At 40.2% G+C, this 27,558-nt stretch overlaps 1 protein-coding gene across 1 annotated transcript in view; it reads right to left on the bottom strand.

Moving 5' to 3' along the window:
- Positions 1–27,558, bottom strand: part of LOC129429942 (E3 ubiquitin-protein ligase rnf213-alpha-like) — a 172,300-nt gene that overhangs the window by 19,943 nt on the left and 124,799 nt on the right. Inside the window, exons 28-49 of the mRNA XM_073856917.1 lie at positions 13,157–16,744; positions 12,182–12,306; positions 12,001–12,096; positions 11,784–11,905; positions 10,605–10,727; positions 10,450–10,523; positions 10,189–10,330; positions 9,968–10,103; positions 9,679–9,870; positions 9,464–9,594; positions 9,234–9,391; positions 8,944–9,153; positions 7,640–7,827; positions 5,405–5,525; positions 5,229–5,329; positions 4,953–5,135; positions 4,671–4,837; positions 4,477–4,582; positions 2,210–2,324; positions 1,284–1,488; positions 700–896; positions 491–613 (exon numbers count right to left, since the gene is read on the bottom strand). Of these exons, the coding sequence (XP_073713018.1) occupies positions 491–613; positions 700–896; positions 1,284–1,488; positions 2,210–2,324; positions 4,477–4,582; positions 4,671–4,837; positions 4,953–5,135; positions 5,229–5,329; positions 5,405–5,525; positions 7,640–7,827; positions 8,944–9,153; positions 9,234–9,391; positions 9,464–9,594; positions 9,679–9,870; positions 9,968–10,103; positions 10,189–10,330; positions 10,450–10,523; positions 10,605–10,727; positions 11,784–11,905; positions 12,001–12,096; positions 12,182–12,306; positions 13,157–16,744 (6,603 nt within the window). The remainder of the gene's footprint in view (positions 1–490; positions 614–699; positions 897–1,283; positions 1,489–2,209; positions 2,325–4,476; positions 4,583–4,670; positions 4,838–4,952; positions 5,136–5,228; positions 5,330–5,404; positions 5,526–7,639; positions 7,828–8,943; positions 9,154–9,233; positions 9,392–9,463; positions 9,595–9,678; positions 9,871–9,967; positions 10,104–10,188; positions 10,331–10,449; positions 10,524–10,604; positions 10,728–11,783; positions 11,906–12,000; positions 12,097–12,181; positions 12,307–13,156; positions 16,745–27,558) is intronic.

Genomic DNA, 27,558 nt, shown 5'->3' with positions numbered 1-27,558 from the left:
CCAAGAAAAAGGACCTTGATCGGTTCTAATGTTCGATTTCTGCTGCGTTTACACCAGCTGCGGTAGAGGCGTGAAGTGCGAGTGATTTCAATGTTAAGTCAATGTGAAAACGCGTAGAATTGAGCGCCTGGCGCGGTACGCGTGAATGTTTTTTTGTGCATTTTGCGTTTGACGCGAATTTGCGGCTAACGGCCGAGTTAAACATGGTGAACTTAGGCGGAATTTCATGCCGTGTTAACCGCTGCTGTGGCATCCAAGGACTTTCCTAAATACGTTTAAAATATGAATTACTATGGCCTGTGATGTTAAATTAGTATTAAATAAAATTTAATTTTCGTTCACCATGTTGGATAAAAAATAATCACAAGAAAGGCATGTCTTTATTTAAGAATGATGCATGCAGAGATGAAGCATAATCAGGGGAGTACCTTTATTGCCTTAAAATGCTGTCTAGGTTGACAGGTTACTATGTGTAGAAGTAAATTAACACCTTAATGGTTTCCTGTAATTTCTCCATGTTGCAATCCATCATGGCTTTGGCTAGTGCATCTCTAATAGTTTTGTAGTTTGGTCCACACACTAGATAGTGGTCAATCTGGCTGCTGAATTGCTTCTGAAAGAAATGAAATATATTATTAAGACACAAAATACAGGGTGACCCATGTCAATTCTTCTGTATGAAGCTTATCTTAAACTCACAGACTGAAGAATTTCCTGAGGAAACAACCAACTGAACCGTTCCAGTTGCAGAAGTTTCTGCGCAAACTCAACTCCATAAAGACTGCAGATCTTTCTTATGAGGTAAACCCTGAACCAATCATTCCCACTGCGACAGCACAGATCCACAACACTGTTTATAAATGCTGTGTTTCCATCTGACAGCTCCTCATCTACACCTAAACATGAGGTTAACAAACAAAATATCAGTGAAGAAACTCACAAACAAACAATTATTAAATAAAAAATAACATCACAATTTTATGGAACACTAGCAGCTGCAAGTAAAATGAAAGTTTAATGTGTCAAAACTTTAAAACACATGCAAATAACAAACCTTGGGCATGAAGATGCAATAATAATAATAATAATACCATCTATGTGATACCAATCAATGGCCGATCAATCAGAGCATCCCTAATATGATATTTAACTACGAGACTTGCAAGAACATTTGTCTCGCTTAGAAAGTCAAGATTAAAGCTTTTGTTTTCAAATAAAATTTTTGTCTAGAATTATCATGGACAGTTTATCAGTGAAGCTGAATACTAAAGTCTTGCACTTACCATCAGTAGTCTGTCTGTTGACCAAGTCAGCAGTTATGTCTAGGCAGAGTCGCACCCGTGCTATACAATGCAAATGCTCTATAGACACAAATTGCGAGGACACAAAGTCAGAGTGAAGGAAATCCTGCAGAAAGCGCGTCTCCTCCTGAAGAATCATCTGCTGCTCGCCTACAGAGTGCCACTGCGTCCGCTCATACATTGAGTCCTGCACACATCAAAAGGAAATCTCCCTTTCAATTTACTTAACAACATTAAATCTATATTTCAATACTTTTTGTAAAAGCTGCAGAAAGTACCTACAACTATTTACACATTACATTTTACCGTTTTAACTCATTTTCATTTAAATAATCTTAAATAAGTATGTTGGTTATATATGCAGCCGATGTGGAAAATAATTTCTTTATTAAAGAGTCAAGTCGTTTCACACCCGTAAGACATTCGCTCATCTTAAGAACAGAAATTAAGATATTTTTGATGAGAGCTTTCTGTGCCCCGTAAACAGCAAGGCACCTCACAACTTTCAAGTTCCAGAAAGTGTCCATGTGACTGAAAGGGGTTAAATCTTCATTTCATAAAGTGACAAGAATACTTTTTGTGATGATAAAGCTAGTCTGCTATAGCGTATTCACGAAAGCAGTGCATGCATGTCTTAAATATCTAAAAATCTAAAATATCTTAATTTGTGTTGCGAAGATGAACAAAGGTCACAACAACATGAGGGTGAGTAATTAATGAAAACAATTTAATTCTGGGGTGCATTAACACTTTTTAAATCTACTTAGCCTTACAGCAGGTCAATTATAAAACTTCATCATTATAAGGAGCACTAGTTTTGTAGATAAACTAAATCAAGGCTCGACTCAAACATATGTTAGTTAAACACGGTCGAACAGCTCAATCGGTGAATGTGATGACATACATACCTCTAAGCAGTTTATGTACAAGGAATAAAGCTCGGCTTTATCCGACTCTTCTATGATGTTGCTTTGCTCAACCTCTGTCAGATGCTGTTGGAGATATTGCTTCACATCATCAAAGCTTAAGAAGGAAAAATATCAAGAATATTAATTATTAAGAATATAATACATGAGGAGTGTGATGTGAGGACCATTCACACCAAAGACCATGACCAGTGTTGTAGTCGAGACAGAGTGCACAAAAAGCTGAACGTGTACTCTGTTATGACTCAGACTCAACCTCTGGTCTTGATCTTGACTCACACGAAGACTAAAGTGGTGGTTTCCCGGACAGGGATTAGCTTAAGCTAGGACTAGCTTTTAGTTTAATTGGGAAATATAACTAGTTTTAACAAACATGCCTTACTAAAAACATTACTTGTGTGCATTTTGAGGCAAAACAAAGGTCACTGATGTATTTTTAAAAAAGTCAGTGCAAGTTGATTTCAGTTTAGACAGCTCTTACATTTATTTTAGTCTTGGACTAGTCTAAGGCCCAATCCCATTTCTCTGTCTTACCCCTTAGTTTTGCACGTTCATGGGCGAGTAAGGCCCAATTGGGATAGCCCTTACTCTCACGTAAACATGCAAAACTAAGGGGTAAGAAGAGAAATGGGATTGGGCCTAATCCCTGTACGGAAAACCGCCCCTATGTGTTTTAAAAGTTATTCTAAATTAAAACTTAGCGAAGTCCACACCACATCTCTCTATATTGTTGGGATCACTTTCAGAGTGCTTTCAAAGGGCTTTTGTATTTAAAATGTGACACTGCACCACACATGCTTAGAATAAACAGTAGGGGTGTGACGAGATCTCGTGCGACGATTAAATGTGTCTCGCAAGATTTCTTGTGGAGGTGAAATGCTGGCCGTTTCTCAAATAAAAGACTGCATCCTTCGGAGGTCGCATTTTTAAACTGCATTTACTTCATAAAGACTGTCTTATTAGAGAATATTAACAATTATAAAGTTAACTACTTATTTAGTTAATCACAAATTGTTGTTATATGCCCACAACTTGCGAATGTAGTGCTCAGTTAATGATCTGCACTAAACCTTGATGACGTATGGAGCCTGCATGTGCGACCTCCGGAGGATGCCGCTTTCTGTTTGAACATTTTAGTGCATGCATTATATTTGTCTTTTACAGCATTTGCTTTTTTGTTTGGGTTTCCAATAATGTTTGTTTGGGAACTCGTGTGAAGTCTGAGACGCATAGTGTGTTTGTCTGTTGATCAGTGTCAAATGTGAAGTCTCAGCAGATTAAACCCTCACTCAGAGTTTACATGATTGACAATCGTCAAAAATGACAATGGCTGTATTATTTCTATTGTAAAGAAATGGACATATATCAAATATTCAAATGGGTTTAAACATTGTTTGGCTAAAAATAAGCGTTTCTCTCCATCTAAAGTGAAAGTGAAGATAGCGTACGCAAGACGAGTCCACTTTCGCCCCCTGCAGGCATTTGTTATAATATATACATAATGCTTTTTATTTATAGAACACAAATGTAATGTGTTTGTTAATGTAATTTTGTTTAATGTAACTTGGTTTTAATACTTTATTTTAACCAAATATTATTACATATTATTACTTTGTTATTATGTAATTTTAAAGGCTACTGCTCACTTGGGTCTATTTTTATTAGCCAAAAATAACAAATTACTTCATTATAGGTTAGCAAAATAATTGTTAGGGACAGTCCTTGATAAGTTAAAACTTTTAAAAATAACGTCATTTCAGTTTCTTATTCATTTATTTTATCATTAAGGATTTCTTAAAAAGTGTAAAAATATCGTCTCGTCTCGTTCTCGTGAACCCAATCTCAAGTCTAGTCTCGTGAATTAAGTGTCTCGTCACACCCCTAATAAACAGCTATAAGTTTATATTGTATTATTGTTAAGGAAAATACTATTTCATCCTGCTGGCGATTACTACTGAGTGACTGACTGCATTCCAACTCTGATTTTATTGCTCAGATAAAGCATGAGAATCTTTTCTTCTGTCTAAAACTCAATAAACAAATAAGAAAGTGAATGAAAAGAATATGGAAGACACAAATAAAATGTATTATAAACTTAATCAATAGTAAAAAATAAGCTTCTTAAAGAGGTTTTGATCATAAATAAACTGATGCAAACTTGTTGCAGAACACAAACCGTTGAATGCTTCAAATGCTGTGATAGGCGCGTGTTAAACAGGTGAATGGGCCTTTAGAAGTCGTGTGCTTACCTGTACTTCAGCAGGAGTTTTAGCACCACTGAACGCACCACTGGATTTTTATCCACAGAGTCATTAAATGGAGAGAGCGCCTTAGTCAAGAACCGCCTGTCTTGTCCTGAGAAAAAAATGGCATTCTGATTAAACCATGAGCTGGGCAGAAGCCTAATAAACAAACATACATTACAGACACAGCCATACAGTACCTCTGATGTTAGGAAGTGAGCAGCCCTCTACCATGAGAAGTGAAAGCAGGTTGAGGATGATGTCTTTACTGGGTGGAACGTTGTCTTTGAAGCACATGGTGGACACCAGATCAATGAAGAAAGCATTGCAACGCTTTCTGAACATGGCATTTTGATTGATGAGACCCCTAATTACAAAAAAAATTACCATACAGATTTTTACAATGCTTTACAGAGGCAGGTAGGCAGATGATACTAAACGACAGATAAAGTGTTACTGATAATGAGAGACAGGAAGATTACTGTATTGTTTCGGAGGCCTTGAGCTCCATGTCATTAGGCACTTCCTGCATACACAACGGGCAGTGCATCTGACCAGTCCCCAGCCACTGTTTGATACAGGCCAGGCAGAAGATGTGATCACAGGGCAAACTCAAAGCATCCAGAGGGTCTTCCATACACACTGGACACTTCTGAATGCCAAACCTGGGTAAACAAACTTAAATTATCCTCTTTTCTATCCTTATCCAATATAAGCTACTATTGAACAACTGGTTAAAAAATTCTTAGTAACTGAACCTAAAAACGCTCCGAGATGCATCATCTCTGCACGCTTTGAGTACGGTGATCACTGCCTCAAATGGCTGGTTAATTTTCAGGTCAGAGTTGTGCTCTAGGACCTTTAAGAAAATTATCAAATAATAAAACAACATTTTAAAATTTACTTTGGAAGATAGCAGTATAAGCTAACTTACTTGTGCTAGACGTCGAATATGTTGCAGAACAAGTTGCCTCAGTTTCAGCTGTACTTCACCGACACCCAGCAGCATGTGCTCCACAAAAAGGCAGAGAGTGTAAATGCGACGCCAACCATGCCTGATTAATGGAGATTAAAGCTTTTTATACACATCACATGATGTTAGCACTATTTCTAAAACATTTTACCAGCTATTTCATGGTTTTGAAAGATGGATTACTAATATGCCAATAAACAGGTTACAGAAAGACAAAAAAAATGTCTGTATCATATCACCGCTATCAGGTGGAAACCTTTTAACTCCAAAACCAGGAAATTATAAAAACATGTTTAAAAAAATTTAACACTGGGTTGTCAACATGTGCAGTATTATGTGTCTGTATATATGACATTTACAGGTGTTATATTATTTTACCATAATCAAAATTAAGTAGGCCTACTCATCATTTATTGGTTTCTGAACTATAAAAGTAGTTCATGTTATACATTTATTATACATTGTTACCTTTTCTAGAAGACCTAGTGGAATTACCATTTCATTCAAGTTTTCATCCTTTTTTGTACATGTAATTGTTTATTGGTAAAGTCCTTATTGGCCTGGTTATTTGTTATGTTGTTTAATAAGTGTGTTCACGCCCTATGAAATGTACCTTCTCTCACATTATGAACGCAAAACTTGTGGAAATAATACAGTTGTGCACAAAACTCTCACTGTATATTATTTTGGAAAACTAACTGTACTGTCATTTGGTATGTGCATTAAAATCACATTAGGCTGGGCGTACACAGTGCGAATTCTGATGGTCGAAACGTTGTGAGCTCTCAAACATGACAAGAGTGAGTTTATGCAAAAATAAACTGTACGCAGTCACACACACGATTTTACTGTACGGCATGACAAATTCTGACGTAAGCATTTTCACACCTGTGAGGATTAAGCAGGCTACTTTTCGTTGTTTTTTTGTTTTTCTGTTTATGCATTAAGACAAGATATCTACTGCCAAATATAATTTTTTTAAATGAAAATCATTTAATCTAAAGGGACACTCTTTTTTGAAAATATACTGAGTTTCCAGCTCCCCTAGAGTTAAACATTTGATTTTTACCGTTTTGGAATCCATTCTACCGATCTCCGGGTCTGGCGCTACCACTTAGCACAATCCATTGAATCTGATTATTAGACCATTAGCATCGCGCTTAAAAATAACCAAAGAGTTTTGATATTTCTCATATTTAAAACTTGACTCTTCTCATGGCCGTAGCCAGCTATGAGGTCACAGAGGTCCGGACCTCAGTAATTTTTCATATAAAAAAATAAAATTTGAAGTTCTTTGAATGACTAATTAGTTTTTCAAAACGAATCCGCATATATAATCAAGTTTAGTTTATAGTTTAGTGTAAAATGACAAAGATTTGCTTAAGCTGCGACAGCGCGGGTACAGAATTTGCAGTGTTGCAAAGTACCAAAAACAAATGTAATATATAAGCCACAAAATGAGTGCACGAAAATAGTACATTTACTAAGTGTACTTAAAAAGTGTATTTTATTTAAGTGCACTTTTTTCACCTGGGATAGCATTTGTTAACTCTTAACACCCCACCCTGGACCTTGGTATTTTTCAAACCCTGGCTACGGCCATGACTCTTCTGTAGTTACATTGTGTACTAAGACCGACAGAAAATTAAAAGCGGCGATATTCTTGGCAGATATGACTAGGAACTATACTCTCATTCTGGCGTAATAATCAAGGACTTTGCTGCTGTAACATGGCTGCAGGAGGCGCAATGATATTATGTAGTGCCTGAAAATAGTCCCCTGCCACAGTAACTATGGGCACTATTTTCAGGCTCTGCGTAATATCATTGCAAATAAGCTGATCAAAGAGGTTGTCACTAAAAGGACCGGTCATATTTGTCGGGATGTCCGGTCACCAGAGTGTGTGCGTGTGCAAAACATAGCCATTGATAAACTTCAAGTGCATCGCCAGATTGTCTCATTCACCCGGACCAACAATACGAATTTATACCAATAGCTACCAAGCTTTTTTGACATGTTTTAAAATTATCGGGAGGTTGTGACCGTGCAAGCCGCGACCAAACAAGCATCAACAATTTGCTCCTGAGAGAAAAAAATTGCATGTGAGCTGCTAAGACAGCAAAAATCACACCATCACGCTTTTACAGAAGTAAAAAAAAAATCACAACAATGGTGACCGCAGGGTTCATAACTCACTGAATGTGGGCCACCATTTGTTGGCTCCTCTCTCTATAGTGTCGCTGGTTTTCTTCAGAGCAGACCAACTCAACTGGCACCTGTAGTTTCTTGACGCGTCTTAGCCAGACAAGACTTTGAGCATCTTCATCTAGAGTCTGGGGCTCCAAATATTCAATACAAGCTAGAGCAGCGTATAAATCCAACACCTGAGAAACAGATAGACAGTCGAAAGTAGAATATGTACATCCATTTGTGTATAAACAAATAATACTCAAATGTTGCCCAATTTATGAAAATACATTGAATCCCTGAAAGCATTTCAGAAAAATGTGTCATTTAAAGGGGGGTCTACAGGTATTTTAGGCATTCTGACTTATTAACACTGTTTAAGAGTTGGACCTCATACTAAACATAGGCAAAGTACATTTTCGTCAATCGGACCACAAGTGGATGGCGTTAATGCCAGGTGCACTTTCGACCACTTTCAACCACATTCAGAAGTAGTCGAAACCCCTTTCCATCGGATTGCTTTTGTAGTGTAAACGCACATGTGGTTGAATGTGTTTTAACAGCCACACGCGACCGCCTCCTCTCCACCCATTTATCAAATCTGAGGTACTGAGCACAATTTTTTACGTCTTTTCTGACATCTATTTTTAGCCTTTCATTGATAAAACTAATGCGTCTGATATCCACAGTTTCATTTTGCAAGCGTGTGAAAGTTGCGCAATCTTATTTCATCAATTGCGATGAAAATTCAGAAAAAAAAGCTCTAACATATTCATGTACAAAACACTGTGTAGCATGTTTAATTACAACACAACCAGTGGACTCCGACATAATATTAGTTTGTGTCCATATAAACTCGTCATTACTCCTGCTTGCGTTTAAATGACAGCAGAGAGACTCGCCCACAATCTTGACAGACCACCCCCTCACAGTATTCAGGACAGAAACGGTCAAAAGTGAACAAAAGAGATGGATTTAAATACCAGGTCTAAACGTGATGTGTCTCTCTTGTCCACTTGTGATTAGATCGATGAAAACACATATTAATACCAAGTTTAAACAGGGATGTTTTTGTGTGTTGCCATCTCGTGACTCGCTCTGCCCACGGTACACCTCCAGAGGCCTTATTTGTTCAGGGAAAGTAGCTGTACAGCTGATCTATCTTTTATAAATCTAAGAAAAACTAAAGACTTCCAGATATAAAGGATGTAATACTTCTCTATAGGTACTCAAGATTAACACGAGATTAGCAGAAACACTGTGTGCTATGTGACTTTTAATCATCATCCATACAGCAGAAAAGAAGCACCCACCAGTTCAATGCCCTCTCTGGTATCTCTTTTATCTAGGAGTATGTGAGCAATCTGAGGCTCTATAGTGATCATTCTGTAGAGGTTCTGAATGCGACTCTTAAAATGGTGATAAGCAGCATGAACCCAATGCAGAGAAATAACTCCAGTCTCATTCGTTTCCTGACCGGCTCGAAGTTCATTTACACTGCAAGTAAGAGCTCCACGTAAAAGCTTAAAGGGAAACAGATACAAACATGAATACAAATCACAATAATAACCAGAATTAACATTAAAAAGAGTTTTATTCCCACCTCTAGGACCTCATCTGATGTTCCATTCATGGTCATGGAGATGAAATCCTGGAGATATCTGTGGAAAAACTCCATCTGCATGTCTTGGGTTGCTTTAGCAATGTACCTGCCCAAGGGGGTCTTCCAAAAAAACTCTTCAAATTGTTTCAACGTGTGTCCTTTTGAAAGAAATGCTTTATTAGTAGTTATATTTCATATGTTTTATTGGAAAACAAGAATGTATAAAATACCTTCTCGCAGTGAAGCGTGTACCCATAGCTCTTCTAGGCAGTCTTTAATTCTCCAGCTGAAAGGCATGGTGCAACCCATGCTCCTGCCAACCGAAAAGTCATTCTGGACCAAGATTGTCTTTGTCTCCAAGCTGTTTAAAATGTCTGATTTTAGATACACCAAAGACATGCTTTCAAGAGCTTACAAGAAATCATTAGATCAAAGAATGGCATACTTGTTATCCACTTTTGTGTAAGGAATATCCAGTAACTTGACATCTTCAAAAATGTCCAACCACAGTTTCTTTAATGACTCTCCAGAGTTTCTATCCAGCAAGAGGTCGAGATTGCAGTCTCGATCGATAATGGAAAGTAGTTGTGCCAAAAAAGGTGCGACTACCACTTGAACTCGCTTCCAAAGAGCATGTCTACCAAAACAAAGTGAACAAATATTGTAGAGTTGTTTTAGGTATGACATATATGGTTACAGGAGTCATGGTCCGGGAAATGCACACTCACACATACCTAAAAGTTCCACCTTCGTGCAAGGCATCAATATTCAGTGCTTCCTTTGAGACCCAGCTATTGGCCGAGATTGTGTTTTCATCATGTGTCCGCAGTAGCAAATGAAGCCTTTTCTTTACGGTTTTCAGAAATTCAGCTAGTGGCATAAAAATGTAAATGTTAGTGACAATTTGTTAGTAAGCTTATGAAAATGTAATAAATAATGTTGAAATCTGTCAGACCGTTATCAGTCATGAGCGTTAGCAGAATCTCTACTCTCCTGGTGCTACGGATGCCTGCCTCTTTTTGGTCTCTTAGCATACCAACTGCGCTTTGAACACAGCTACGCACAAGAGCTGTGGTGTCCAAAACCTTTCCCCAGACCTAAACCAAAAGCACAAGAATCAGAAGTGCATTTTTACTTACTGACTACACATCATTATGGCTTACTTAATAGAAAAGTTTCAAACTGCAGTATTTGCATTTGCAAGGATGTGACCCACAGTATTTTCCTCCACAGTATTGATCTCCATCTTCTGTTCTTCATACTCTGTGCACATGTCTTCAACTTCCATAGCTGTAAGCAATCAAACATTATCATTCATCCAAATCATTTCTTGAAAATGCAGAAACTTTTTTTTTAATGATCAAACATCACCTTCAGATTCATCTGCTTTCTCTTCAAACAGCTGGCTGATGGTCAGATATTGCAATGCTTTTATATCAGAGACGATTTCTTCTGATTTCCTAAGGTCATCGATGTGGACTGATTTCCATGGACCTTAAAAACAATGTTAAAGCTTTGTTTATACTCGTCGCATCCGTATGAGCACGTTGGTGCGCGCGGCAAAAATGACGTCAACACAGAGTGAGCGGTTATGAGACCCCATTTTGCGTGGAGTTGTGCACGGAAATGTGTGTTATTGCACGCAGTTCCGCATCTGAAAATGACCTAACTCGAGGCAATTCTGTCTGAGCAGGCCAGCCTGTGATATATCTCTTTGATCAATCCATGCAAAACAATGCATATACTATTATCTGACACTCAAAGTAAAGTATGAAAAGTTTGCCATTTAACACACAAATTCTTTTACATAATGATTCAGAATTTTTGGCTTATATTTGTATTGAATGAACCACTGGATGAGGATAATACAAACCTTAAGATTCCTGTATTGTTTGTTTAATAAAACCGTTAATGCTAATGTTTAATAAAGATATATTTAAGAGATTGTTGTTTTATTCATGTTCTCATTTATCAAGCTCTGATGGGCTGGCAAGCAGGGTGGTTCCAGTGGGCAACTACTTCTATCCTCTTCTTTGTGTTTGTTTTTGACTCAATTGCTCATGGCGCCCCTGGCGGTTCAAAAGATTTGTGCAACAGCGAATGCGTCAACTATAAATGCCTCGTCCGTTGAGATGCGCGTGATCAGCGGAGGCTCGCGTTGCGGACCAAAGCACGAGTTAAACAAAGCTTTAGTCAGCAGTGTTGGGCATGTTACTTTAAAAAGAAATATTACAAGTTGCTTCTCACAAATAGTAATGGAGTTAGTAACTGCATTACATCATTATAAAAGTAACTAATTACAAGGGAAAGTAACTATTGTGTTAATATTTCAAATAACTTGGATGCCCCAATATTAAATGAATTAAATGAATTGTGGGACAAAGAATTGTGGGACAAAACAATTAAGGTATCTCACAGTACACAGGAAGTAACCAAACATTGGATTCGGACATGCCTTTATGTTCTGGAATGCTGCCTCCGAAGGCAGCATTTAAAAAACTTTTTGACGCAGCCCAAATCATGTCAAGTCATGGAATCAAAACATCTTACCACCATGAAATCCAACATAGGAAGTTCCACCATCCACTCTTGGAAGTTTAGTGATGAAGTACACAAAAATCTTTGCATTGCACTCTTTTTTGAATTTGTTGATTTCATTGATAGAAGAATATCTGAAAATATATTTACAAATGTAAATCATAATGCTTTGACTACATTTAGTGACCAAACAAAAGTGAAGTCACCAACCAGATACACCAGAACTCACTTGGCAGATGCAATGACATTCAAACTCTGTAAACCTTCATCAAAATCAGTTTGAATGATAAGTGTCTTGTCCCCAGTGGTGCTTTCCAAAAAGTTCCTATATACAAAACACTGCTGTAACGCATCCAATTAAAAAATATTTGTGAGCAAGGTATGATTATAAAGCACAAAGGGATGAATACCTGATTTTCTTTAGGAATGAATGTTCAGTTTCAAACTGCTGTATCCAGATGAGCTCTATGTTTTGAACTCTGTCCCATAGCTCCTCAATTTCTGCTGCTGTCAGAAGTCTTGAAAATGTAGTCACCTACAAGATTGGAAAAACATGTCAAGTTGTTTTTGTTTTGTGTTTATTAAACTAGATAAGATGCCAAATCATGTAACAAGACTGGTAAAAAAAAGTTTACACAAAAATTAAAATTTCCTCATGTACTCTCTCACAGCATCCTGGATATTATGACTTTAAGCTGAACACAAACAAATATTTTTTAGAAAAACATCTCGTATCTGTCCCCTACAATGCATGGAAAGGGGTCCCAAAATGTCGACATTTCAAAAACAAATACCAAAAAATCAAAGTCAAGAACATGCGTCATGTGACAAGAACCAATATTAAAGGGAATTTAATGTGTGCATTGAATGGTTTGATTTTGTCAAGAGATTTAATTACATATAACATTCAAATTGCTTTACTTATGATGTCATTAATAAATCCTGAATGCTTATGGAATAATTTTATGATAGCTTTAAGTGCTTGTCGTCAACATTTCGGACCTTTGCTCTTAGACTGTATGTGCATACAGATGTGTGATATTTTCCCAAAACATCATTGTTTGTGTTCAGTTAAAAAAAGTAAATAGGGCGGGGATGCCATGAGGGTGAGTAAGGCCATGTGTACACTGAAGTGTTTAAATGTGACTAAAGAATTAAATAAGGGCACTTTGCGTTTTCAGCTAAAGAAGGTTGAAGTTAATGTGTCATGTTTGCTAATCTCACTTATTTAGTATGAAGTAGAACAATGCATAATCATTTTTGCTAAATAAACCTTCTCTGGGTAACCCTCCACTCTTTGGCAGGGTCTTGATTACCCTGTTGATGTTTGTTTAGCAATAATGAGCATCAGACTGTACATTATCTTTCATATACAACAGCATTACCTCTGTGAAACAGACATTGCTATTCTCTGCTTGTTGTGAACAAGGGAGGATGAAGTCAGCCAGAGAACTGTGCTTCTGGTCTTCAAAGTACACCCTTGACAAATGTTCACTTTCGACATTGGAGAGGTCAGTGCAGTCTAGTCGGACCACAGCATCTGGTGAAGCACAATTCAAAAGTACTAATTTAGCCTCTTCGAAGAGCGATCGAGGATCTGAAAGCTCCATCTGCCCTTTGAACTGTTCTGTAACTTGCAGGACAACAGAGGCACAAGTGTCTGAGTGGTAACCGATAAAAACATCAGCTGGAGAGCAAAATCGCAATCTGGGAGCAACTGAATGCCTGGGTTTCGCAGCAGCGAACATCTTCACCCACTGTTCAAGCTCTTTGACAAGCTCTTTCTGCTCTTTCTTCAGCACAGTATTGATGTCAAGATAATGTTTCTCCAACCTGTTGATCAAAGGAACGGGAAACTGCTTGTAGACGACCTCCTTCTCCTCAATGACAATGAGCCTAAAATCTTTGTGTACTCTACATTTGACTCTGTGAGTACCAAGTCCCAAATCCACATATTTCTGACCTCCAAGACAAACATAATATTGGTTGAGAGCATCGTACAAACTTTCGTACAAATTCTGCAGATTCAGGAGTACAATGGTTTGACCAGTTTCCATGCAAATCTTGACACGGTTAATGTTACGGCAAATCTGAGTATACTCCTGGTCTTTTGGAAAGCTTGAACCAAAGATAATCTCTGGTTGGCACAGGTCTGAAAAAAACATATGCTGAAGAATTTGAAGGGCTGCATAGTTTTTGGTCAGAACCAGCAGGTATCTACATTCCTCTTCTTGGCCAATGTCTGTGATGTTCTCTCTTACAAGCTCAAAGGGACTGATGTTCTCAAGTTTGGGTTTGTTATGTAGTCTGCTGGTGAAAACTGCAACAGCATTCACATTATCCTTCCCACTGAAGTTCCTCAGCACAGCCTTTATAATCTGCTCTGGACTAGGCTTCTGATCAGAGGCTTTGGCAACAGCAAAAATCATCTTTATCAAGCTGTAAAAGTCTCGAAGGCCAAAGAAACCTTTTCCCCCTTCATTACAGATGTTCAGGTAAGCATGGGCAAATGGCTCAAAATAATCTCTTACCCTCTCAAGGATCATGGGATCTGAGGAACATATTCCTTCAGCAGTCTCAATCAATTCCCTTTCATCAGGATCACCACGTGAAACAAATATCCCTCTATTCATCTTGGCTGGATCCAAAGCCCAGTTAGAGATACCGATGAATCCAACCTTCTTGTGTGGTTCTGGCTGGTCATCTATGCATCCCTCTTCCAACAAAGGATGTAAAGTTTTCAGGGGCATTTTCTGGGAATCTTCGGCCAAGCCTATCTCATCTAGCACTACCACTGAGACATACTCTGATAGATTCTTGTCTTTCTGAAAACGGGCAGCCTGCTTGAATGTACTGATGATCCCCTCTGGTGTAGAGTGAGGACTGCACTGGAAGGAAACAAGATGAATTTGCTTCAGTTTTCTAAACAAATCCGAATGGGCTGCCTGGCCTTGCATACCATCTGCGACCAGAGTTTTTGACAGGGATTTGGAGCTTCCAGGTTTTCCAACTAAAAACAAAGGTATTCGTAGTTCAATGCAAATCACCATCATGAAGACATTTTCCTTTAAAGCACTGTTTCGAGCAATGGTCTCACCCAATGGAATTCCACTCAGAAACAGATCCTGAACAACGGTGATCTCCTGCATCACTTTCATTTGGCTGTAGGACTCTGGAAGGTGCTTGCAAATGTGTCTTCTGTATTTCTCTTTTTCTTCCAAGCAGGCATGGTAACACACACCAACAGCCATAAGTAATGCCCATATAACAGGGGTTCTTTGCTCATTTATCTGTGCCCTTGTAATGTTCTCAAACTGATCAAGTTCAGAGATTAACATCTGGCTGTTTTTGTAGAACCATTCAAAAACTTGCATGCAGCGCTCTACATCCCTTAGACTCACAAAGCTACATTCATTCTCTGTTGATCGCATGTACATCTGTGAAGCTGACAGAACATCCGTTATGGTTGCGATAAATTGTGCATTAATGGAATGAGTTTCTACTATCCTTTCGACAATTTGCTTGATGTACATTTTCTCAGTGTGGTCATTAAGCTGTCCGAAGTCCCAAACTAGTGGAATCATGCTTGGAGCTAAAGCCTGCACTCTGTATACAAGCTGACGGAGAGGAACGGATCCAAGTTTTTCATCGGTTTCTTCAGCACGGACTCTGTATCCCAAACCAGCTGACTCTAATCTCTTGATCATAACATCTGTGTGTTTCCTGTATGGGTTACACGCAGCAATGATTTGTAGGCCAGACTCATGTGCCAAATGTTCTCCCCCAGCAGTGTTGTCACAGAGAATTTCCTTAATGCTGCTAATGGCCTCTGTTGTGTTGGCTTCATCAAAAAACAACACAGAGTCAAAACCAAAATCCATCTTATTCCTAAGAGCCATATCCTCTGCTTCTCTCACTTTGGTGTAAATCATATCTGAAGTTGTACCTCCGTGAACTTTGACCAGTTTCATGTTATCAATTGCAACTCCATTTCTGTGTATTTCACAAAGAAATTTGATTAACCTTGTTTTCCCACAGCCTGTTTCACCCATGATTATAACTGGAATGCCACAGCGAAAACGCATGTGAATTGCCAACATTTTCAAAATGTTGTCTGTAGTGAGCTCATACGTTTCATCTGGGTCCAGAGGCCACTGTATACCCAAAACTCTGCAAAGTCTCTCAATCTTTTTCCATCTTGGGAGCTGGTCAAAACCGATATTGAAGGGAACTCCCTGTAGTTTAAGACCCTCATACAGCTCTTTGGTCATGATGTTCCTTTTGATTACACTGTTTGTTGATGGATCAATGGCATCAACTCTATTCTCTGCATTTTGCTGTAGATGAAAGCCAATAAATGTCATTGACTCATGGTCAGCATTAAAGAAAATATATGTATGTGGTTCTGATTCCCATCGTTTTCTTATCCTAAAGTGAGCCAAATCCTCTTCACTGGCACCAGAAAGGTTGTGGTACAGTCCCCCTGGACTCTGGTCAGAGATACTAAGGGAAGGAGTAGCAAAATCTTTAGCCATGAGAATCATAAAATCAACCACAAAATGTTTGAATCCTGCTAACGTGTCCCCTACTAAAGAAACATCACAGAAAACAGATCTCTCGCAATCCTGCAGTTGTACATTCAGGAACCAGGCAAAATTCCTCAACTCTGCCCAAGACGGGTTTATGATCCCACAATACATAAACATCATCTGTAGGCATTCCAAAGGAGAGCCCTCAATTCCTTTGTACACGAAGCCATCCAAATTGACACCATTGTTAAAACGTTTCAGGTACTGGTAAGGCCGTTGGTAGGCCTCACTTCGAAACTCCTGGTCATCCATGAGGGGATCATCACACTTTCTTGATGATGGATCTTCTTGTAATCTCACTTCAAAGTTCAGGACCTCTTTGGGGGGATGACAGTAGACACTTGGAAACACATCCAGGAAAGAAGAGCAGGTTTTTGCTTCCGGCTATAAAATTAAAAAAGAAATATGTAAGGAAAATATTTAGAATACTTGATGTCTTTTGATTTTCTTGAATTCTCTGTATTATTACTTTAAGCGTAAGTGTAAAAGATGTTGGTTCAAATCTAGTTATTTTATTGTCTGTTAAACTTGGCCTTATGCAATTTCTTAAACATTATGTAAAAACAGATGGTTGTACTCTAATTGTCATCAATATAGGTTCACCATGTACTCTTTTTATTAGACTAAAATGCTGTAGTCTTTATTGTAAGATATTTGTTTAAATGTTTCGTGAAATAAACTTTTTGATGCTGTAAAGCAGTTTGGAACTGTCAAACCAGTTGCAAGTGCATGGGGCCTGAGGTTCAGGAACTGAATTTTTACTTCAATAAACTGAAATTGTAGTGTGATTTTTACTGAGTAAGATCCCTTTGATTATATTTTTCATGCAATGGTTTGTGCCATTCTGTCAGATAGACTGTGAGAGATAAATATCATTATCATTACTACAGTTTGCTAACCCAGGCATAAACAGAGAAAAATATTTAGATGGGAATTTGCATTGGCTAAAATACTAAACAAATAAAAATAATTTTTTGCAATGTTTCTTAACTGGTGAATCATGGGGAAACAACAAAGAAATTGGAATACATAGCTATATCAGTATATCATAATTGGATGATTGAAGGGCATTTATGGAAAAATAAAGATAAAACGGATTGGTTATTGTTTGATTAAATAGATTAAAATTAAATTAGCAGACGTAAAAAGATACAAGATTTTCAAATTGTTTAATAAAAGGTTTTCACTAATGCCGAGTTCAGACAGCACGACTTTCAAAGTAGTCGGGTCACATATCGTGTCACACTGCATGACTGTCTGGGGTGGCGTTCAGTCGCTGCTGTGTTCACACTGCACGATGGATCAGCAACAGGGAGTTTTACACTGCATGACTTTACCATAAGAAGAATCACCGACAACTTTGTCCCAGTCCGCAAACTACATCTCACAACCAAACGCAAGCAAAAAGTGACGAGACAACAAAGCGAGATCACGCGTGCAAGACAGGAGTTCTCCCGTGAGACTGGGATCATAACTCCTCCCCGAACTTTCAGCTGCCCTGTATGTTGCCCTCTCATTTGCTGTAGGTCATCAATGTTATTTTCAGTCAGAACACATTTCACATGGAATGATTTTGAATCGCCTACAGGTCCAGATATCTAGCATGCCAGATATCTCACAGGTGTCAGCGACTCTTCTGCAATTCTCTCAGAACACGTGTTTGATCTTTAACACTGTGTGATTATCACTCGCATGCACGAGCACCGATTTGCCTGTAAATTTGGGAATTTGTCGGCAATTTCTCAAAACATGTCGGTGAGTCAAAATCAGTGCTAAGATCATACAGTCTGAACTCGGCATAATGCTATAAAAGTAAAACTATAAAATTAAAGTATTAGGGGTTGTGCACACCAAAACTTTTACGCCCGCGGCCGGCGCATGTTTCCAATGGTTTCCAAAGGAAGCGCTGTGTTTTTCAAATAAGCCAGCAGCTAGCGGTTTTCTTCCGCGCTGAAAACCGCCGCCTGACGTTTTTTCTGCGCTCAGCGCTGAGCACCAAGAGTTGAAAAATGTTCAACTTTGGAAGAAAAGCTCCGCTCGTCAATGTCAGTTCTCACACGGCCGTCCAATCACAGTGGAGGTGGGGCGGGACAAGTACCACAGCAACCAACCGGCTCACAGCTGACGTATCAGAGCTACCAAAGCGCTTAGCTGAAGACGTTTTCAGCTACGTTTAAAAGTTTTGGTGTGCACAACCCCATATGGATTCACAAATCTTCCCTGCAGAGAAATTGAACAGATTCTAAAAGTAATGAAAAATGTTATTTTAAAACCATTTTGTGTACAAAACAAATGTAAAACATTTAACAATGCACCTACAGATACAGTGGCAAGAAAAAGTATGTGAACCCCTAGGAATGAACTGGTTTTCTACAGTGATATGCCATAAAATGTTATCTGATCCTCATCTAGGTCACAACAATAAACAAGCACGATGTGCATAAGCTCACAAGACATAAATAATTCCAGTTTCTTGTGTCTTTTTTGGAAACACCCATTAAACATTCACAGTGCTGGAGGAAAATGTAAGTGAGCCCATGGACTAATTACTTTATTGAAAGCTTTTTTGTCAGAAGCTGGCAAACTGGAGTCTAATTAATAAAATGAGTTTAAATGTGTGGTTTAGTGCAACTTTGATTGATATTAAGACACTCACACATTTTAAGATTGCTGTCCTTAAGAAGCATCAGCTCTTCTGAACCATGCTCTTATAAAGATATCTGATCAAGAGATGTTGCACTCCATAAGGCTGAAAAGGGATACAAAACAATCTCAAAATGTTTAGACCTCCATCAGTCTACACTTAGACAAATTGTCTATAAATGGAGACAGTTAAATACTGTAGCTACTAGGGATGTAACGGTATCAAAAATTCACGGTACGGTAGTATTTCGGTATGATGCCCGCGGTACGGTAATTATTGAAACATTTGCAGGAAGAAAAAAAACAAATGAAGACTTGGAAAAACTCCCATAAGTGTTTATTAAACAAGACTGAACATTACAATGTACAAAGTGTAGTGAAGTGTTTACAATTTTCATAAAAAGGACAAAAAATTAAGTTTCATTTTAGTTTGTCGACTTTAAACAACTCCCAATCAGTCAGGTTTTAAGAATTGAGTGACTCCCTCAATTGACCTAGTTTTTATTATTATTAATTAATTAATGCTAATGCGTGGTACTCCTATGAAAGCAACGGTTGTGATTGTAGAATCAAGAAAAGATGATGGGTTTTAAGATGGGTCAATTCCTGAAAACAAAAACAACCCAGCAAAAAATGAAAATTGCTTACTTATTGTAGCTGGACTTAGAGCTGAGGTCAGCTCACTTAATACAGGGGCGCGTTTCCCAATCGGAAGTCTGCAGCCTCTATGGGTCACATTTGTAGGCTGCATACGTAATGAAGACCGTCTTATTTCAAAATATTAACATTTCAAGTTGACTATTATTCTTATTTAATCGTATATTATTGTAACACGCTTATGACTTGCGAATGTAATACTCAGTTAACTTAAATACACCAGGCGTTTAATGACGGATGCAGCCTGCATATGCGACCTAAGGAGGCTGCAACCTTCTATTCACGAGTTCACACTTACAAATAATTCAGAACAGAGTTATTAATATGCGTATTTGGCGTGCTGTCCGAGGAGAGGGCTCCGAGCTCGTTAATGGACTGAGCCCGGAGCGCTTCCTGGCGGGGAGAGGGTTCCGGGCTCAGCCTTAGGCCCGAACCCAGAACAATCCCCCCTGTTCTGGTTAGTAAGGTGACTTAGGCAATCGTGCGGAGAAGGGGAGGTGGAGGGATGCTGAAACTATCAAGGAATGAGGGTGAGTTGGTTTCCAGTCTATATAGGTTTCTGTTGATGCCAATCAGGTGGATACCTGATTACTGATTGTCAACAGCTGGTCGTAGTTGAGGTGATTAGGTTGATTATTTGAACGTGTTCCTCCCGAACTTTGTTAATAAAAACATCATTTCACGAGTTCACACTTACAAATAATTCAGAACAGAGTTATTAATATGCGTATTTGGCGTGCTGTCCGAGGAGAGGGCTCCGAGCTCGTTAATGGACTGAGCCCGGAGCGCTTCCTGGCGGGGAGAGGGTTCCGGGCTCAGCCTTAGGCCCGAACCCAGAACAATCCCCCAAAAGATCGCAAACTAGCATCGGACAGCAGCCGGGAACTGTGTGTGTCCCCCCAAAAATTGCTGAATGTAAAGTGGGAGGTAACGGGGCTCCTGCGGGATGGTAGAAAACATAACTGCTGTGACAGTTGGAAATTGTGAAAAGCAGGGCTCCTGCGGGAGCAGAGGAGACATCACTGCTGCGGCAGTGGGGAAATTGTAAGAACAGGGCTCCTGCGGGAGCAGTGGAAAACTGTGGGAGCAGAGGAGACAGCACCGCTGTGGCGGTGGAGAAAGAGAGCTCCTGCGGGAGCAGAGATTGTGAAAAGCAGGGCTCCTGCGGGAGCAGGGAAAGTGACACTGCTGTGGCAGTGGAGATTGTGAGAAGGCATGGCTCCTGCGGGAGCAGAGGAAACATCACTGCTGCGGCAGTTGAGAAATTGTGAAAATTAGGGCTCCTGCGGGAGCAGAGGAAACATCACTGCTGTGGCAGTGGAGAATTGTGAAATGTAGGGCTCCTGCGGGAGCAGAGGAGACAGTACTGCGATGGTAGTAGAGATTAGTGGAAAGCAGGGCTCCTGCGGGAGCAGAGGAAATGGCACCACTGTGAAAATAGGTTCCTGCGAGGGCAGGGGAAACATCACTGCTGCGGCAGTGGAGGAAAATTGTGGAAAGCAGGGCTCCTGCGGGAGCAGAGGAAACATCACTGCAGTGGCAGTGGAGGTTAGTAAAAGCGGTGCTCCTGCGGAGCAGAGGAAACAACATTGCTGCGGCGGTGGAGAGACAGGCATCTGCAGGAGGCAGGGGAAACATCACTGCTGCGGCAGTGGAAACGGGCTCCTGCGGGAGCAGAGGAAAACATCACTGTGATGGCAGTAGAGGTTAGTGAAAGCAGGGCTCCTGCGGGAGCAGAGGAAACAACACCGCTGCGGCGGTGGAAACAGGGCTCCTGCGGGAGCAGAGGAAAGTCACTGCTGCGGCAGTGGAGAGTAGGGCTTCTGCGGAAGCAGGGGAAACATCACTGCTATTGCAGTGGAGATTAGTAAAAGCAGGGCTCCTGCGGGAGCAGAGAAAATGGCACCGCTGCAGCAATGGAGAACAGATCTCCTGCGGGAGATGGTAAAAACACCACTACTGCGACAGTGGATTTTAGTAAAAAGCTGGCTCCTGCGGGAGCAGAGGGAAAATCAATGCTGTGGCAGTTGAGAGAGTCTTATAGTTTGTGTTGTCCTGAAGCTGGTGGGATCCGCTGATGAGGGTTGATTGGGTTTCTCTGATGTGGGAGCGGTTTGATGTGAGAGTAGAGGAAACATCACTGCTGTAGTAGTGGAGAAATTGTGGAAGGGAGGGCTCCTGCGGGAGCAGAGGGAAACCACTTCCATGGCAGTGGGGGTTAGTAGAGTTTATGGAAAAAAGGGGGGGGGCTCCTGCGGGAGCAGAGAAATGACACTGCTGCGGCAGTGGATAAAGTCTAATAGTTTATACAGTCTTGGAGCTGGTGGGATCCGCTGATGAAGGTTTGTTGGGTTTCTCTGATGTGGGAGCGGTTTGATGTTAGAGCAGAGGAAAACATCACTGCTGTGGCGGTGGAGAAATTGTGGAAGGGAGGGCTCCTGCGGGAGCAGAGGGAAACCACTTCCATAGCAGTGGAGGTTAGTAGAGTGCAGGGAAAAAGGGGGGGCTCCTGCGGGAGCAGAGGAAACATCACTGCTGCGGCAGTGGATAAGGTCTGATAGTTTATGTGGTCTTAGAGCTGGTGGGATGGAGCTGGTGGGATCCGCTGATGAAAGTTCATTGAGCTTCTTTGATGTTGGAGCGATTCAATCGAATGTAGGTTTTGGAGAAGAGGTCTGCTGGGAAGCCAGATATGAGTAGGACAGATTTAATGTGTTTTGGAACCGGAAGCGTGTAACCTGGCGATTTGAGTCAGGGTTTGATGGGTTTGATGTGGATCTAGCCTGGGAGTCGCTGGAATGTAGATGTGCTAGGAGAGTCTGGTATGGTTGAATTGGTGTTTGGAAGTTAAAGATGTAAATGGAATGGCCTTTTCTCACTTGGTCTGTCTTGCTTTGTTTGATGGAATAAGAAATGGTATCGTTGTCCAGAAGTGATAGATCTGAAAACTGTTGGGTGATTATTTGGATTGAAGTTGCAAGTGATGGCCAGAAAGAACATTGCGTAGAGTATGAGGGTAGTGTTGGTGGACTGGAAATCTCGACAAAGGGTGGAGATGCATATGGTGAGTATTTCTAAGGTTACTGGCTGTCTTGCATCAGGACGGGTGGGTTCTTTGGATTCCTAACGAGCGTGGATGTCTGGGTGCTAGCTATTACTGGAGAGGGTGAGCCGAAAAAAAAGTTTGTGGAAAATTTTGGATTCCACTTAGGTATCCTTTAATGGAGCTGGCTTTGAGATGGTGAGTAGGGACAAAATCAGGAAAAACAGGTTGTAAGAAGAGTAGAAGGTCTTGAAGCTCTTTCAAGGGGTTGGGTAGGTTTGTAGGATTCTGGGGGATACAGCTTGGAGGATGGTATCTAAAGAGGCATTTGAGGTGGGGGTTTCAAGTGAAGATGCACTGGTTCCAATTTCCTTGGCTAATTCAGAATTTCAATTTTACTTTAATTGTGACATGCTGATACATGCTTTGGCCGATTTCAATTTTATTTCTAAGAACTATGATTGATGGCAATAGGCTACAAACAAAATTCGCTTCTTTAATAGAACATTATTTATCAATAAATAATTTATTTAAAATTGCACTTTCATCCATGTTGAATTAAATGACATGATCTTTTATTTGAAAAGATCTCAAATAAAGTGCTCGTAAGTTTAGTCAGGCTCAGTGACGTTATTTATCAGCCGCATTAAATGTCCAAATATCAGTTGGACGGCTGTGGTTAGAAGTATAGTTCTATTGTTAGTATAACATGTAGACTTGGGTAGATCATGCTTTTAAACAAATAAGAAAGCAGCATGCAGTGATTTCTATAACCGTAATCTAAATATAAACAAAGTCTGTTTCAGCTGAGCAAACTGAGCATAACAACGAGCTTTAAGACCCTGGGGAATCCCTGGAATGAGTGACGTAGAAGGAAACTTGCGAATGAAAGACGAATCTTGGATTTAAACAACAGAGAACTAAAACGTGACAACAAAAGCTTTAGATGTGATGCATGTAGTTTACAGCAATAAAAGGAAATCGATCTGAACAGATTAATTTGTCTTGACATCATTTACTTTATTGTTGAGCCAACATAGTTCAGCGACGGATGTGCGACAAAGTTGCTATGTTTTCGGGAAATAGTCATGACAAGCCAGCTGGCCTCTCCAACTATCCACGGTATGGTGGTTTAGCAGCGCGTTATGCCGTTGCTCGGGAAAAGCACCCCAGAGCAGGGTACGCACACGAGCCAGCGTAACAACATCAATGTGTCAACTGCAGCGCGGGGCAGGAATCAATATGGGCTCGGGTTGTGTTCCTTATGTAAAACAATCGCGTTTCCCAGTATGGAATTAAATTAATGTAGCTGTTGGATAACAGGAGCTGCTTCCACTACCTTCTTGCGCAACTGGCAACATTATGTAAGTTACGAATTAATGTGTGCTGTATGTCATACCAGTTTGATTTATAATTATAAGAAAACAAGGGGGAAAAGGTAGGGGTGTCTGGGCATATGCTGCTAGCGGAGGTAGCCTCGTGCTCGAGCCCGATAGTGGAGACACAGGCAGGGGAAAGGGTTAGAAATTAGACGGAAAGGTTTGTGAAAGCAGGGCTATAACACCACTGGCGGAAACATGCTTGAGCTGGATGGGAAACCTGTATCGCTGGGATGTGTTGCATCGTGCAGTGCATGGCAGGCTGCTTTGCGGCGATCTTCAGAGCGAAAAAAAAGATTGAGGCTTGGCGGCAGAATCTTGATCACAACCTGGACAGGCTGAAGGCCTGCTGGTGCGGTCTGACGAACCCGCTCTTACGAGGATGGAAAACCTTTTGGTGAGTAGAGATGTAGCTTTGAGATCTTTCCTTGTTTAGTTTGTGGCTTTGCGGCGGGGTGTGGATTTTGTAGATGGAAGAGTTGGTTGGAGAGAGATGTGAAGATTGTGGAACTTCTTAGAGAAGATGTTGGCGTTGGTTGATGTTTGTGTTAAGTTCAAGCAATGTTCAATTCATGCTGAAACTATCAAGGAATGAGGGTGAGTTGGTTTCCAGTCTATATAGGTTTCTGTTGATGCCAATCAGGTGGATACCTGATTACTGATTGTCAACAGCTGGTCGTAGTTGAGGTGATTAGGTTGATTATTTGAACGTGTTCCTCCCGAACTTTGTTAATAAAAACATCATATAGAGAAACGGCATACACACTCTGCTCATTCACGGATTTACTCACTCGTTTTTTGAATGTCCATCACATTTTGTCCTTCCTCGTTTCTTGTCACAGCGAACGCGAACTTTTTCGACACATCAGATTTAAAATCCGTGTTTCTTTTGCTTCCGCCATTGCCGCTCCACTTGTAGAGAGGCGTCAGAGTAGCACGCATGGGATTATGGGAATTGTAGTTCCCGCGTCCCTCCACTCGCTTTACTTGACCGGAAAAAAACTACACGTTTTGCCCGGAAGACATAACGTTTTACCGATCATGTGACCACGGTGGTACCGAGAAAATCTTCTACCGCAATACCACGAAATTTATAATACCGTTACATCCCTAGTAGCTACCCTTCCTAGAAGTGGGCGCACAGCCAAGATGACTCTTAAGCATAGGTGTGATTGGCAAAGGACAAAAAAGCAGGAAAATATACGGCACACCTACCATTACGTGCTGACATACATATGCACACACACACACACACACACACACACACACTTATATAAAATGAAATACAGTTGAAATATATCATGAAATCAGAAAAAATCCAAAGTGCTCAAAAATAGCTGAAAAATTTTTTGTTTGGGAAAAATTAGTTAGGTGCTCTTTGGTGTAGGGTATACAAAACGTGAAAAAAGGGGAATCCAAGGCACTCTTCATCCATCAAAAGGTAAAAAGCCTTTATTGTATATGGCTATAACATTAAAAACATATAACAGGGCAGTAACCCACGCGTAGCGGCACAGATAGCCTTCTTCAGGGTACCCTGAAGAAGGCTATCTGTGCCGCTACGCGTGGGTTACTGCCCTGTTATATGTTTTTAATGTTATAGCCATATACAATAAAGGCTTTTTACCTTTTGATGGATGAAGAGTGCCTTGGATTCCCCTTTTTTCACAGTTGAAATATAATTTGGGCTCAAAGTTGATCGATCTGAGTGGCCAATCGTCAATGCGTGGGCAAGTGCCACCCTGACCATTATGTAGCCTTGCCACTGCATCAGACTGAACAAAATCATTTTGTGCATTTAAAAGTAAATACATCAATGTGGTGCATTTTGAGAGTAAAAATAAGTGACTAGATCTATGAGGATTTTTATGTTCTTCTAAAACAAATGTATGCCCTTTTAGTAAAATCTTTGGTTGCATATGGTAATAATAGGGCAAAAAAGCCACATACACAAATTAATAAATTTTTCTATTGGTCAAAACATGTTTAATGTTTATAGAATAATTAGTTGGGGCATTTAAGACAGATTAATTATTTATTACAACTAGGGATGCACCGAATCCAGATTTTTTAGGTTCGGCCGAATCCCGAATCCACCGTTTAAGATTCGGCCGAATCCGAAACCGAATACCGAATCCTACTCGCATCCTTATTCCATTAACACAGTAAAGCACCTTAATGAAGTAAACAACGTCCGCAGTGTATTTTTCATTTTATTTTTTTTAACTGTACATTATGCCAGGATGACAAGTTGGAAAAACTATTTTGACAATTACCATAAGCCTATGCATAATGAAAGCGATGCGTTGCGACACGCTCGTTTTTCCAATAAGCAAGCAGCTCCGCGCTGAAAACTATATTTAACTTTGAGTAAGAAGCTCTGCTCGTCAATGTCAGTTTTCACACGACCAATTACAGTGGAGGAGGGGCGGGACATTACCACAGCAACCAACCGGCTTACAACTGAAGCATCACAGCTACCAAGCGATCGGCTGAAAAACAGCTGGCATTTGGCATCTTCAGCCGTGTTTAAAAGTTTTGGTGTGTCCAACCCCTAAGGCTCACCGAAAGAAAAAGCTCATCTCCACGTCAGCACCCGATGTGTGTAATCAACGGCCGCGTGACGTCGACCAGGGTAGCGCAAGCCTAGGGTTCGGTTGAAAAAAAATCTAGGATTCGGCCGAACCCGAACCCCGTCAAAAAGCCCAGTATTCGGCCGAATCCGAATCCTGGATTCGGTGCATCCCTAATTACAACATTTGTTACTTAATTCAAATGTTATGACTTTCTGGAAAGGCAGTCAAGTGCATTTGTCTTTTGCAAAGTTCTTTTGGCACAGTCGAGCTACGCGTTTCACACACACACGCGCACACACACACACAGGCAAGATCCATGAATGTGTGTGTTTGTCATTATATTATTCTGTATTCACAAGCATTACTGCCAGATTCACAAACCATTAAGAGTAGCAAACGTATGTGTGTGTTCGTCAGGATGACGTTGGATCTGATTCGCGTAACTTATATGCGTGCGTTAACGTAAGTGATTACAGAATAATAATGCAAGCAAACGTTTTGACACAACGCAACTTTATATTGATATTGCGAGACAGCATTTCACCTCGACGAGAAATCTGATATTTACATTACTGGCATAGCCTGATTTGAAACGGACAGTTTTGTCAAAGCAGCAAACACCTGCCAGGTTCTCTTCATTTTCTTACTACTAAAATGCTGTTTGTCTCTGCCTATTCCTTCTATCCATGCCCAGCGCCATTGATTTAGGTCCTTTCTACTTCTGATTGGCTAGTTTGTTAGTTTGGTTGAGAGTGAAAGATGTGTTTCTCTCATACTATTTGTTGGCAAACGCATGTTTTTTTTAATTCGCAGCCACACGCCGGAGATCTGACTGCAAGCTCTTTGGTGAGCTCTGCTTTGAATTGCATTGTGACAAATAAAGACTAATGCATAGTGATA

This window comes from Misgurnus anguillicaudatus, chromosome 19, assembly GCF_027580225.2.
Source record: "Misgurnus anguillicaudatus chromosome 19, ASM2758022v2, whole genome shotgun sequence".
NCBI classification, from domain to species: Eukaryota; Metazoa; Chordata; class Actinopteri; order Cypriniformes; family Cobitidae; genus Misgurnus; species Misgurnus anguillicaudatus.
This window is presented reverse-complemented; position numbering and strand designations above follow the sequence as displayed.